Genomic DNA, 12,607 nt, shown 5'->3' on the forward strand with positions numbered 1-12,607 from the left:
ACCAAGCTTGATAAAAGGATTTTTTAGTTTAAGAGGCAACTGAAAAGCCTGTTTCTGGACAACTATTGTCTCCTTTAATTTGTTCAAATTGTGAACGTTATGCTATTTTCATGCAAAACAGCTTAAAAATGTAAGAACAGTTGTTGAAGTTCACTCCACGTCTGTAAGCCTGGTCTTCAATTAATTATAATTTACATCAGCAAAGTTAACATCTTTTCCTCTTTTTTCTACAAAACAATTTCTCGGTAAACATTAAAAAGTTTTCTTTCTAAATGCAATTTGTTAAGGGCTGTCTTCGAGTTCCTAGTGCCCGCATGTCTGGACAAAGAGTTGTATTACCTAAACTTTAATAATACTTTTCTTAACTTTTTGTCTGTTTTTTTGTTTTTCTTTTCTTTTCTTTTGTTTTGTTTTTTTTCGTTTTTAACTTTCAGCTGTCAATTTTATATCCTCAAGGATCCTATTTAAAGGGCAACTGGAACTCACGGGTACCACCAGTTCAGTTCTTCACATGCGGCTTGCCTGTAAGGAAGCTTAGCTCATCTCAGAAGGGAAACATCACGCAAGAAATTAGCCGAGAAAACTCCAGTATTGTAAGTCATGTTTGTAACAAATCTGTAGGTGATATCTGCCCACCCTTAGGTGTACCAATACGAGGCAGCCAGTTCGTTAAAGCTTTTCTTTTTGCGAAAGAAATAAGTGTGCATAAAATATGGTTAGCACAGGGAACTTGAGAAACAGCACTGCATAACAGCAACTTTTTAGATGATTTCGTTTTAGTCCTGCACAATTAAGACATTTACGAAGAGGAGGAAAGCTTATTAACAACCTTTAATTTGCTAAGTATTAATTTATTTCTGCAGTGTAGACTTCAGGAAGCGGAAAATCTTTTAAACTGGAAACGCCCAAGAAAGTATAGAGGGGTTTGGGGAAACAAGAGAACATGATCTTTTATTTTTTGCAACTGATGGATAAAAAAGAACATTTTTATCGATTAATTTGAGGGAACAAGTGATATCTCTGTTATGAATGGAAATTTCGACGAAAATGTGAGGATAAAAAAAAAATAGAATTCAGTATTGTTGGGGAACAAGGAAAAAAATGTGAAATTTTTGAGGAATAAATTCAAGATTTATCCTTTTCCGGGTCTGGAGGCCCTGATCGTAAAGTGAGTTTTAAAGTCACGTACAGTTTTTGTTGCAGTTGTGATATGTAGCCTACTGATCTCTGTTTTATATCTTAAAGGACCATGAGGTGTACCTTAGTTCTGTTCTTCCTAACAACTCTGGGCCTGTCGGAATCAGTTCTTGTCTTAAAAACGAAACAAGGGGTAAATATGTAAACATATATTTGTCAGTTTGTAGAAGGGCTGATCTCGGAGAGGACAATTCAGTATTGTTATTTGATAGTAAGTCTCGAACACTTCCCAATGATTTCGGGAAAAAAAAGCAAGAAACCGAGCAGGAAATTTATTAAATATGTGGAAAATCTGCGCCTAACCTAAGACCATTAAAAGACGGTTACTGCGTTAAATTTCGATAAAATAAGTTGTTGCTAAACAAAAGTATTCATTACTAAAGTGTCACTAATTTATTATTTCACAGAGAGCACTTCCCAATCGTAACTCGGTAAAACTGGAAAGAGGGATTATTGGTAAGATAACACTATCCTTTAGTTTTTTTCGTTAAAAAAAATTTATATATATATTCTGGAGCTTTATTTCATTCGAATTGAGTTGACGCCGTGAGGTATCAAATTCATATGAAGTAGTTTTCTGCAGGCGCTGTTACAGCGGTGCTTTATTCTTGGGTTTTGTAAATATTTGAGTATTTGAATATTTCCAACACCAAGCGCTTAGCAAAACAATATAAGAGAGTATTTACAAAATTTTATTTTCATTTGTCGATTCTTTTTTCTTGGGATATCCTTAGCATTCATTAGTTGGTTTCATCGACATTATTTGCTCTGGTTTTCACTAATTCAATGCTGGCTTCCTCCAAGAAAATATCACTTAATGATTATTAATAAAAACCGTTGGATAACGCGCCAAAAGACCTTTTATAGAGATATGTCCTCCATGTCGATAGAATTGCATGCCACTTCCGGTCAGAATTTTACTTCTGTTCCTCATCAGTCGAGGAAAATGCGAGACCCAGGGAACAATACATTTGAACGGTTCGCCAATAAAACGAGGTTTTTTTCTGTGTGACGTAAATGATAATTTAAATCAGTCTCTGATATGGCTTTAGCTGAAAGTCGTCATTTCCAACGTAAAACGTGTACTGAGTTTGCTGAATAGCCATATCAGTTATAGCTATTGTGAGCTAGTTCGAGGGCGGCACCGGAAGTTACGGACCGAGATTTTTCAAAATCGATTTATGGCTCAAGTGAGAAGGGTGCGGGCCATAAATCGAAGGCGAAAAACGAGGATCCGTAATTTACAATACGGACCAAGAAGACGAGGTTAGTAAGATATTTATTATATCTCTACCGTGTGTCTTCCGGGTTCGGAAACAATTTCTATTCACGCGGAACGGCTTTAAATTTCTGACGCACCTCTAAAGCAAAACAAGTCAATTTGAAATCGTTGTTAAGTAACTGTTAAGTCGTTAGCAGGTTTTAATACACAATTTTAGAAGTAAAAGATAGTTTTAAACGTTTGTTTGCTATAAAAGTAATATTAAGAATGTTCGTTATTATTATTATTATTATTATTATTATTATTAACACTTGGCGATAAATCACGAAACATTTTGGCAACAAAAATAGCTTTAACTTTGAACGGGCCGTACAGTAGAATACGGCCCGCTAAATTGACCAATCATATGCAGCGCGCGTACTAACTATAAGAGATATAATAATTGAATTACTTCGAAATATAGAGTCGGCATACTGTCCGAATCAGGTTATTTTATGGTGCACAGGATTATCGCTAGCAAAGCTGAGTAAATCATGGCTGATTTGAAGGGATCTAATGATGCGTTCTTCTTCAGTAGATCTCATTCCCTTATTTTTTTTAATAGCAAAACGTTTTAACCATCGTGGCCATATCGTTCAACAAGGTATCAATAATGGGACAGTCAGATTGCATTTAAGTGATGAAAGTGGCGCAAGCGAAAATGGTAAGAAGTTAATAAGTTGTTTTTCCTTTGATTTGCTGTGAAATTCATTCTTTAAGGGTGCCTAACTTGCCCTGTTCAGACAGTGGCATGAAAGTGCAGCATGACAGTGTGAATCGCCGTTTTCCGAGTAATAAGGTGTTGTTTGCGGGCCCCAAACCGCATTACACTAGGATAAACAACCTTTTACCATCCCTTCTTCGGCGGGAGCTAAGGGTGGGTGGAGGGCGGGGGGGGGGGGGGGGGGCTGTTACTTTTGACGCATAGCTTACAGTTATACCGTTTATGGAATATCGAAGTGAGCAAGATTGTGAGCAATGTGGAGAAATGTCCACGATTCTTATAATTGTGCTTATTAAATAACAAAATCACGTTTAAAGGTTGCAAAGCACGGTAGAATAGTGTTAAAAGCACTTCGAAAACACAGTTTCTGCATACGGTTTGGATGATCATTGAAATTATTTTATGGCGCACTGGATTTCTGCTAGCAAAGCTGAGGCGATATTGGTCAACAAGATTACAATAATGGGACAGTCACATTTCATTTGCGTGATAAAAGGGACGCAGGCGAAAATGGTAGAAATTGAAGAATTTTTTTCATCTGATTTCCTGTGAAATTGACTATTTAACGTGCCTAACTTGAATTCTTTACACAGTGGCATGAACGTGTAACCAGTGAGTGGTCCATTGCATGGAATTTAGCAATCCTTTATTATCCCTTCGATTCTTCCGCGACAGAAGGGCAGTGAAGGGAAGGGGGGAAGGGGGCGGAAGGAGAGGGATCGGGGAAGAGGCTGTTTTGTACCCACCTGGCACCTCAGTGTACTGTTTGAAGAACACCCGTGTTAGTAAAATTCTATCCTGTGTGAAGATATTCCCATGAGTTTTCCTTAAAAAAGTGTGTTACATAGCTTATTCGAAATCAATCTTTTTAAATAACAGAACAACGTAAGGCTTGATTTAATCCTTATATACTCATTTCTCAGCAAAACGGCTTCATATTGTTCACCGAGGTGACAATGATGGCGGCAACACATTACACACGGAAGACGAAGGCGAGTGCACCCTTAAAGATACCTTGACAGTTTAAAATAGTGGTATTTCGTCCTCAACACCCTAAGTGAGACCAGAATCCTTGATTTAAACCCCTGAGGGAGACGACTGGCATTCTCTCTACCTTTCCAAATATAGCTATTATTACAGTTGAGCCTGCAGTTCAATATTCTTTTGTTTAAAAGGCATACAAACGAGGCGAAAGGGTCAATACGAAGCAGAATTGGCCCTTTCGCCTCGTTTGTATGTCAAACCACTGATAACTGCAATAACAGCTGTTGGAATTGCTTCCTTCGCATCGATTATTTCCTTCTTTGATTTGTTAAGTTTAGACTTCTACAAAGCAAACCTAACGACATAAAGTCCTTCTTATGTCGTTATGTCGCTTGTGTGAATAACTGACGCCTTTACCAAGTGCATACAATATCCCACTTAATATAATTGTAACCAGTCTGAAAACACCCACATAATTGGAATAACGATTCTTAAAAGGAAAAAAAAAACATTCTGCTTTATGCCCATTCTCTAGCCAATGAATTCAGATTTGGGTCTAATACTGGGAATAATGGAACTGTCGTTCAAGAAGGAGCCAACAAGGGAGGTGTCGGCCTAACGGTAGCCAAAAGCGACGCTCCGATGGGTAATGTACAGTTTAAATTTTGTTCTATTAGCTCCTGAAGTAGTAGATCTGACCCTGAGAAAAGCTAGTGACGGCAATCGGTGGATCGTATTTTTGCATTGAACTAACTTTGAAAGATTTGATTTGATTCAATTTGATTTGAAAACTTTAAAGGAGCTACGTCATGGTTTGAAACTTTAAAATCGGTTTTCACTTGAGCGTCGAAAGTAACTTGGATTTGCTTTCGTTTTACACTGCCACTGAGCCATTGGCTCAACCATGCATGCCACTTTTTGCTTTCTAATCAGAAGTAAAGTCAAACCGATCGATTACTCTTTCGCCCACGTTTTCCGGCGCTTCCCGGAAGCTCCATGTGTTTACTTTAAGTTTTGATTGGCTCACTGGATTGCCCGTACCCTTTATGATTGGCCACTGGCAGAGTGATTGGCAGAGTGGTCTCGCGTTTAATGGTTTATCACACTCGATTGAAAACCGCCCTTACAGGGGCTAATTTGATCAGTATACCCCATTTTCTAGCAAAACGTTTGAACGATCCCTCGGACAGCTACCTGTTCAGGATTAATAACGGCAGCATTGGCCAACAAGGAGAGAACACAGGGGAAATCGATTTGATGAGCAAGCCAAAAGAAGGCACCGTTGTTCAGCAAGGTCTGAATAAAGGGACACTTGCCTTCACCGATAAAGGTAGGTAAAGTCTGCATAAGAGCAAAGTGGCCCATCAGGCCGGCGATTATCTCCGGTTTCTCTAGCATGAAGCAAATAAGAGTATTTCTACTCCCCCCTGGATGGGATGCTAGTCCATTGCAGGGTTACCCCCAGCATTAAGTTCGCCGGTACCCATTTATACCCCTGAGTGGAGAGAGACACTGTAAGAGCAAAGTATCTTGCCCAAGGACACAACCCAATGTCCACGGCCGGGGCACGAACCCGGACCGCTCGATCCGGAGGCTAGCGCACGAACGATGCGGCCATCGCGCCTCCACTCACCGATGAAGGACCGGGTATGAAATTAATTAGATATTTTAATTGGTTGAGAAAAAGACGAAGTGAAAGATATTTATAGTTGTCTTGAACGTCTGGATGACGGTGAGGAATTTCAATAATCGGTTGCAGCTTGGGCCATTTCTTTTAGCTAAAAGAATTAGAGTTTCAGCCTATTTGGCAGCTATTCAGTAGTTTGCAGATCTTAGATCTCAACTATCGGTCAGGAAAGCCGGGCATCATTTCTCAGCGGACGGTTTCGATTTTGCCCAATACTCAGCTAAATGGTAAAAAAAATCCAGCACCATGCTTTACCTTATATAGTTCCCAATGAAAATTTAGGTTTTAAATCCATCTTAATCTCAGTCTTGAGTAGAATTGAAGCTTAGGCGTCACAAGCCTTAATTCAGTTATTACTTAGCGTTAATAGCTGGGCGGACATTATACAGCGTAAACACCCCCCCCCACTACCCCCCCGGCCCTCCCCCTTCCAAACGAATGGACATTTTTATATGCATGTGAAAAGTGCATTACCAGATTTCGCTGCAAGTATTTACCCGCAAAATCACCTCACCCGATGAATCAATGGAAATGAGAGGAAAACAAAAATAAAATAAAAATATTTCTTACTGATATTCATTCTATTTTGCATGAATGTTTAATCAGAGTCTCTTTCCAATTGATGGCATTTTAAGGTAGGCTCGCTTACATTTTACAGAACTGTAGCACAGAACTGTTGACAGCCTCGTCCCCATGGTCCTCTGGAAACGAGGTTGAACTACAGAGTATAATTTTAAAAGAAATGAAAAACGTGAGTTTTAATTCAATTCTAATGTAACCATTCCCAGGAAAACGTACCTATGGCTTGAAGGACAAGTTCACCTTTAAGGACAACAATGGCACTATTGCCCAGCAAGGCATAAGCTCTGGCAAAATTGAGTTGAACGTCAGAGACGAAAGTGGCAGAGGCGGATACGGTGAGAAATTTCACCCTGTTTGTTGTAAAACTAATCATTCAAAGGTACTTAAGGTAATTCCTCTGAAATTAACGTGACAATAGATTTTTGTTCAAACTTTGTCCACTGAACATTTGTCATGTAATAACTTCAGTTTTGAAATAAAAAAGGGCCCATGCTCATTAAGGAGCAGTGAGACATTGAAAATGCCCCATTTTGGCATTATTTAATGCTTATTATAGGAACGCATTCCCAGTAGTTGTAAAATCTTTGTGAGCCCAGACTCATAAGAACAGGCATTAAACTACAGTCAATACATTGTGTCGGACACAAATAAACATTTTAAGTTTGATTCAGACAGAAAGCTAAATCCTTGATTAAAAATTTGAACCATATTTCTAGACGTGGTTACCGACTGCAAAATAGAAAAGACCACAGTGTATCTGCTATTTTTCTTATTTATTCAATTTTCAGCAATAGAAATTAGATCAGTCTTTTCTTACGCAAAGCTTATGATTAGTTGATTACAATGACTGGCAAAAAAATTGGGGTCCCCGTGCTCGTTGGTGAGCTAGAGCCATTTTTCCACTGACAGAGCTCAATATCAAGGCAAATCCGTCATGTTTTCAATAGGCGCGTACACGAGCGCGCTCTAATGACGCCATAAATTATGCGCAGTAAGGATGCGCGATGCAAATGTGAGGAAGGACCTTAACTTGTACCGTTACACAGTGGCATGTATGCGTATGGACCACATATAACATGAACACATATCCAGAGAAGTGAAAGTGCCTCTCACTCCGGAAATCCAAGCAAAAAAGAAGCAAAAACAAAAAAAAACAAAAAAGCAACAACAACAAAAACCTCGATACGTGTGAATCTATCAAGCTTTATTATCGCTGCTACCAGAGAGATCTCTATTTTTGGACTTTCGATCGGGGGAGGTCGTTACTCATCACAGTTAGTTCACTAGTGAGCCTGAAATAAAACACTCTACTTAGTAAAATAGACCTTTTTAGCTTAGTCTACTTGTTTTTCCAGTGCAGACCACGTGATACTCTCGACAGAATTGTTCCAGTTATCCATCTTAAAATTATTCCTTCGTATACACGCGAACATTGTCATATTCAAAGGCGAGAATTCTCAAGAGTATCACCAGATTGAAATGAGGCAACAAACTGCCAAAGCTGAAACAAAGTATATTGTCATAAACGCAGAAATGTGCACAAGGTTTTTGTTAAAATGTATTCATTAGGTTTGTTTAGAATGGTAAATCGATTAGTCTGGCAGTTTTGTTAATCCGAAGTTCCTACGGTGTAGGTCCATTTATGTGCCTATGCATTTTCAATTGAACTCCCTTAGTTCAGCTAACATTTGTAACAATATAATAATATATAATATAATAATGTATATAATATGAGGTCAATTTATCATGCACGTACTGAGTTTTCTGAAAAGTCAAATCAACTTGGCCATTTTGCTAAAAAATCTAGAAGCGAAAAAGAAGACCATGCTTGACCATATTTCCAAATATCGATAAGAGAGCTGACAACATGTCTCGTAGCACTAACGAGTGTTTGACGTATTTTCTCAATCGAAACTAAATTGAAAACGGGGAAATAAAATCGCAAAAAAAAATTTGGGCTAATTAAGATCATATATCCAACCATTACCACGGTTATGGTTGCTGATGATGTACTAAAACATGAGTTTAGAGGTGATGTTACACCGATGTTGATGTTGTCGATTTTTACCGCCGACTATTTTTAACGCAACAATGTTGTGTTTAAAATCGATGGCGCACAGGGCGACTTTTAACGCAACATTTCATTGCGGAAAGGTAAGGTAAGGTAAGGTAAGGTAAATTTATTTTGAGTGATAAACGTGGGGAGTGGTTGCCAAATCTCCCGAGCCAGGGGCTCATGACAAAAACGTAAAACTATTTACAATAACTTTGCTACTTACAATTACCTTATTTGCTAAGATAAATTCAGCACGTTGCAGGTTTTTGAAAGCGATTCAAAACCTTGAGCATTGTTGTCCGAATTTTCCATGTTGCGTGGAAAATCGTCTCGTGTATCATGCCATTACCGACCGTTGCCGCAACAAAGTTGCGTCAAAAGTTGTCTCGTGTAACAAGGACTAAAAACCAGCGTTAAAACATCACCTTAAGAATGGTGTTTGAAAATTGAAATATGTTACTAACTACTGTGATTTATATTCGTTTACCAGCCAAACGTCAGAGTAATGCCGACAAATTCTACTTCGCGGCTAACAATGGCTCCATCGAGCAGAAAGGTTCAAACGCCGGAGAAGTTGCCGAAACCATAACCAGAGACTTCCACCCTAAAGGTAACAGCTGGAATAGCGAAGAGGGTTCAGAGCCACCTTATATTTTCGAAAATTGATGGCGGCTCGGAACAAACAAATGGGCTTCATGGAAATCAGTTGAAGTTGTAACCACTGCAGGCTAATAAGGGGGCGTTATTGTTTTTATCTGGTGGGCTTCTGTGTCAAAAAGATACGTACAAAGCCAGGACCACATCACCTGGAGTCAAGCCTTTCCCGTATCATTCTTTTTTTAAAAAGGTGATGAGCGCAAAGGTCTCTTGGTTTCCCACGAAATATCCTGTTTCTGCAGATAGAAAATGCAAAATAGAGGGCAAAAATGAGGTCTCAGTCTTTGTTGAAACAAAGAAAGGTCATAGCTGGGGCATCATTGGGTATTGAAAAGGGGTCGTGTGAAAACTCCCATAAGAGCTGTTTCTAAAAATAGAAAGATACGGGAAAGGGTTGACTCACAGGGCTAGTATGCGACATTAAGGCTCCGGGTAATGGACTCCCTACAAAGCTTATTTGCTAATCATTGGTCAATGGTTTGATACTGTTGTTGTAGCATCAAGTGTTAGCTTTAGTGCTTTGATTACCAATCTCCTAATTCGATTCTTATCTTCCCATTTTCCAGCAAGCCCTCTTAACGACCCAAAGGATTACGATTTTAAGCCAAACAATGGCACCATTATTCAGCAAGGTTTGAACACGGGGACCATCAAATTGCCGGGTAAACCATATGTTGGAAACATTCCTCAAGAAGGAAAGAACGAGGGGACAATTCTGTACAACGGTAAAGAAGGTACGGTAATGATTTTTTTTTTCGATTGCATGTGAAAATGCTACTTATGCAACGCTTTTGACTGATTTACCATGGAATATCCCTTGCGAGTCGCTTTTGTTTTCTCGGTATACGTACCCACGAGCCTTTAGGCGAGTGGGTATATCAACAAAATACAAGTGACAAGTGGGATACCTTATATATTCTATGGTATACCACGGAAAAGTTTTGCACAATATTTAACATCATGGCATAGAAACTACAGTAACATATAAAATATTTGGAAACATATTTGAAAACTCAAGAGAAAAACGATTAACGAAACGAACATATGGCTTGAAAACCTGGCATTGCTTGTATTCAACTATGTTCTTCATGTATGCATAAACATTTTCTGGGAAGAAACGCCCTGTAATCCTAAGCTATTGTAAGGTAGTATTGTAATGGTTAGTTTCTGTAAGGGGGTTACAGCGTGGATATCGATTGATTCAACGAGTGTCTCGCAGTGAAGCCTAAATTATCGTCGTTTTCATCTAAGCGTGGACACGGGACGGAAAAATTATTGTTACTGGATGCAAACAGAACAAATTTGGTAGCCCAACATCTGAAGTTTTACAGCCGTTAAGCAAACTTTCGCGCCGAAGTTGGAAAGTAGTCGAAGTTGTTGTTGAGAAGTTTCGATTTACAAATACGGGTGCAACTTCAAGCCTAGCGTTCTTTTGAATTTAAAGATTTGAGAAATGAGGTATTGACGATGGTGGCCATGCTTCCAGCTAGAAAAATAAGTCGCAGGTTTCGTGTTCAGCGTCCAACTGCACACAAGTACCTATATCGCGAGATGGTAAAATCGACTAGCTTTCAAGAAAGTACGTATCAAAACACCAAGCAAGCTGTCGTTCGCCGATTGGATGTTTACGAAAAGCGGAAGCAAACTCTAACAGATCCGTATCAATTTCCTAGAAGAAGTCTACCCATATCCATTCTATTTGTTCCCGTTAGGTCACACGAAAACACTTTTCTATTAAGCGTCATCCTCGAATACGCGTCGTACTCCTAAAAATGTTTCCTAAGGCCTTTTTGGGAAGCCACAAGCTTGTCTCTTGATGTCTTCAACAACTTTTTGGACAACATGGAATACCCCCAGCCCCCCTTTACTGGGCAAAATATCTTCTGATATTGAAAACTGCATCATTGGATAATGCAATTCAAGAGTTTTCATTGACTTAACCTTCATGGTATATGAGCCATTATACTAGCTCTGCAAATATGGTAAGCTTACGCGTAATTTTTGGGAGCGTTTTTATTTTTATTTTATTTTAATTTTCTGTATTTTGGGGGCATTTTTAATAAAACAATTATTCAACTCGCGCTTGTTGAATATGGGATGATTTTATCCAACTTGGCAGTACGCGCCCTGTTTAGCTTCGTTGGCTATCTACCATCTCATCATTCATATCCAACGCGCGCTCGTGGAATAATTGTTAATTATGAACAGCCACTGACGATGGTAGATAGTTAATGGAAGGTACCTAGAAATTGGATCTTTCCTGGAAACGTGTTACTAATGAAATCTTTTTATGCTCACCGAAAACCTGAGGCTTAATTCTTCTAATTTGACGTACTTATTTCTCTAGTGAAACCACGAGATGCACCCAGCCAGTTAATCTTTACAGGAAAGAGTAGTGAAACGATTGACCAAAAAGGAACCAATACGGGAAACATTAAGGAACAGGAATAAGCTTGAATACACGTTCCGCTTTTTAACACTACACAGATGTTTTACTAAGTTAACTTTAATTTGTAATGCAGTATTTGTACGCTTTTAGAACTGGTTGATGCTGATTGTTCACACATGAACTGGGCGTAAAGATGGTAATTCTAAGTGAGAAAAGCAATGCTTTGGTTGCAAACTTTTTGCATGATCAGTATTTTTGCCTTATTTAGCTGAACTATTGCAATTTTGTTAAGCATTTAGTCTTGATCTTACTCTTAATTTCTCAGATTTTATAAGCTTTTAGAAGCATTTTATTATTACTGTCAAGCACTTTTAACATGAGTCTCTGCCTTGGTAGATTGCGCAAGCACTACCCGTGTTATTGGCGTATAATAAATTACTTACTTACATATGGAATGGCTTTTGCTTTGTTTTTTGTATGTAATGGGGTGGAAGGGGAGGGGGGAAGGGCAGGAAACTCTTTATGGATAATTTTGTCCCCAAAAGGTGGTTTAATTTCTATCAAATCTTTCGAAAGTTGTAAAGATTGTCAGTACTGAGTCAAGCAGAGTTCAAGGGCAAACGCGCTATGAGGCCCCGGGAGCTTTAGAGGTAAAGGGCAAAACTTATTCCACTCTGGGTGAGATAAACGACAAATTTAGCACACCGTGCTCTTTACTTAATATTTCACCAAGCATTAATAGCCGAGCAGTCTACAATATCTCATTTGAAAGGGCACAAAACGTACTTTCCGAAGATTTCTGAGGAAGATCAGAAGAATGATGTTTTAATCATACACCAACATATTTAAGTACAGTTTAAGGGTCAAACATGATATCAAACATTACGTTATCTATATCATAAGCATTACAGTGAAATTACAAGTATTCAATGACGGCTTTTCTCAGGTCATTTGCGCGTTTAAGATCATAAAGTCAGTTCACGACTAAACAAACTTAAAGGAAAAAATCTATAGCCAATACGTAGTCGTTTCTATATACTTAAGTTACAAGTTGAATGCTGAACGATGTA

The 12,607-nt window shown here is 38.6% G+C and overlaps 2 protein-coding genes across 2 annotated transcripts in view; both read left to right on the plus strand.

The window, feature by feature from the left end:
* The window catches only part of LOC145469714 (E3 ubiquitin-protein ligase TRIM45-like), a 322,349-nt gene that overhangs the window by 272,465 nt on the left and 37,277 nt on the right, over positions 1-12,607 (plus strand). The gene's annotated exons all lie outside the window — the stretch shown is intronic.
* LOC145469772 (uncharacterized) lies at positions 520-11,947 on the plus strand. The gene is made up of 11 exons (XM_081453576.1): positions 520-593; positions 1,246-1,330; positions 1,605-1,653; positions 3,024-3,122; positions 4,106-4,174; positions 4,702-4,812; positions 5,329-5,496; positions 6,642-6,770; positions 8,982-9,101; positions 9,715-9,882; positions 11,496-11,947. Exons 2-11 carry the CDS (start codon positions 1,250-1,252, stop codon positions 11,597-11,599), a joined length of 1,098 nt encoding a protein of 365 aa, XP_081309702.1. The 5' UTR covers positions 520-593; positions 1,246-1,249; the 3' UTR covers positions 11,600-11,947.

This window comes from Orbicella franksi, chromosome 15, assembly GCF_964199315.1.
Source record: "Orbicella franksi chromosome 15, jaOrbFran1.1, whole genome shotgun sequence".
NCBI classification, from domain to species: domain Eukaryota; kingdom Metazoa; phylum Cnidaria; class Anthozoa; order Scleractinia; family Merulinidae; genus Orbicella; species Orbicella franksi.

Coding starts and splice junctions, on each gene's coding strand:
- LOC145469772 (XM_081453576.1), top strand. CDS start 1,250: ATGAGGTGTACCTTAGTTCTGTTCTTCCTAACAACTCTGGGCCTGTCG. Junction 1,331..1,604: donor TCTTAAAAACGAAACAAGGG/GTAAATATGTAA, acceptor ATTATTTCACAG/AGAGCACTTCCCAATCGTAA. Junction 4,175..4,701: donor ATTACACACGGAAGACGAAG/GCGAGTGCACCC, acceptor CCCATTCTCTAG/CCAATGAATTCAGATTTGGG.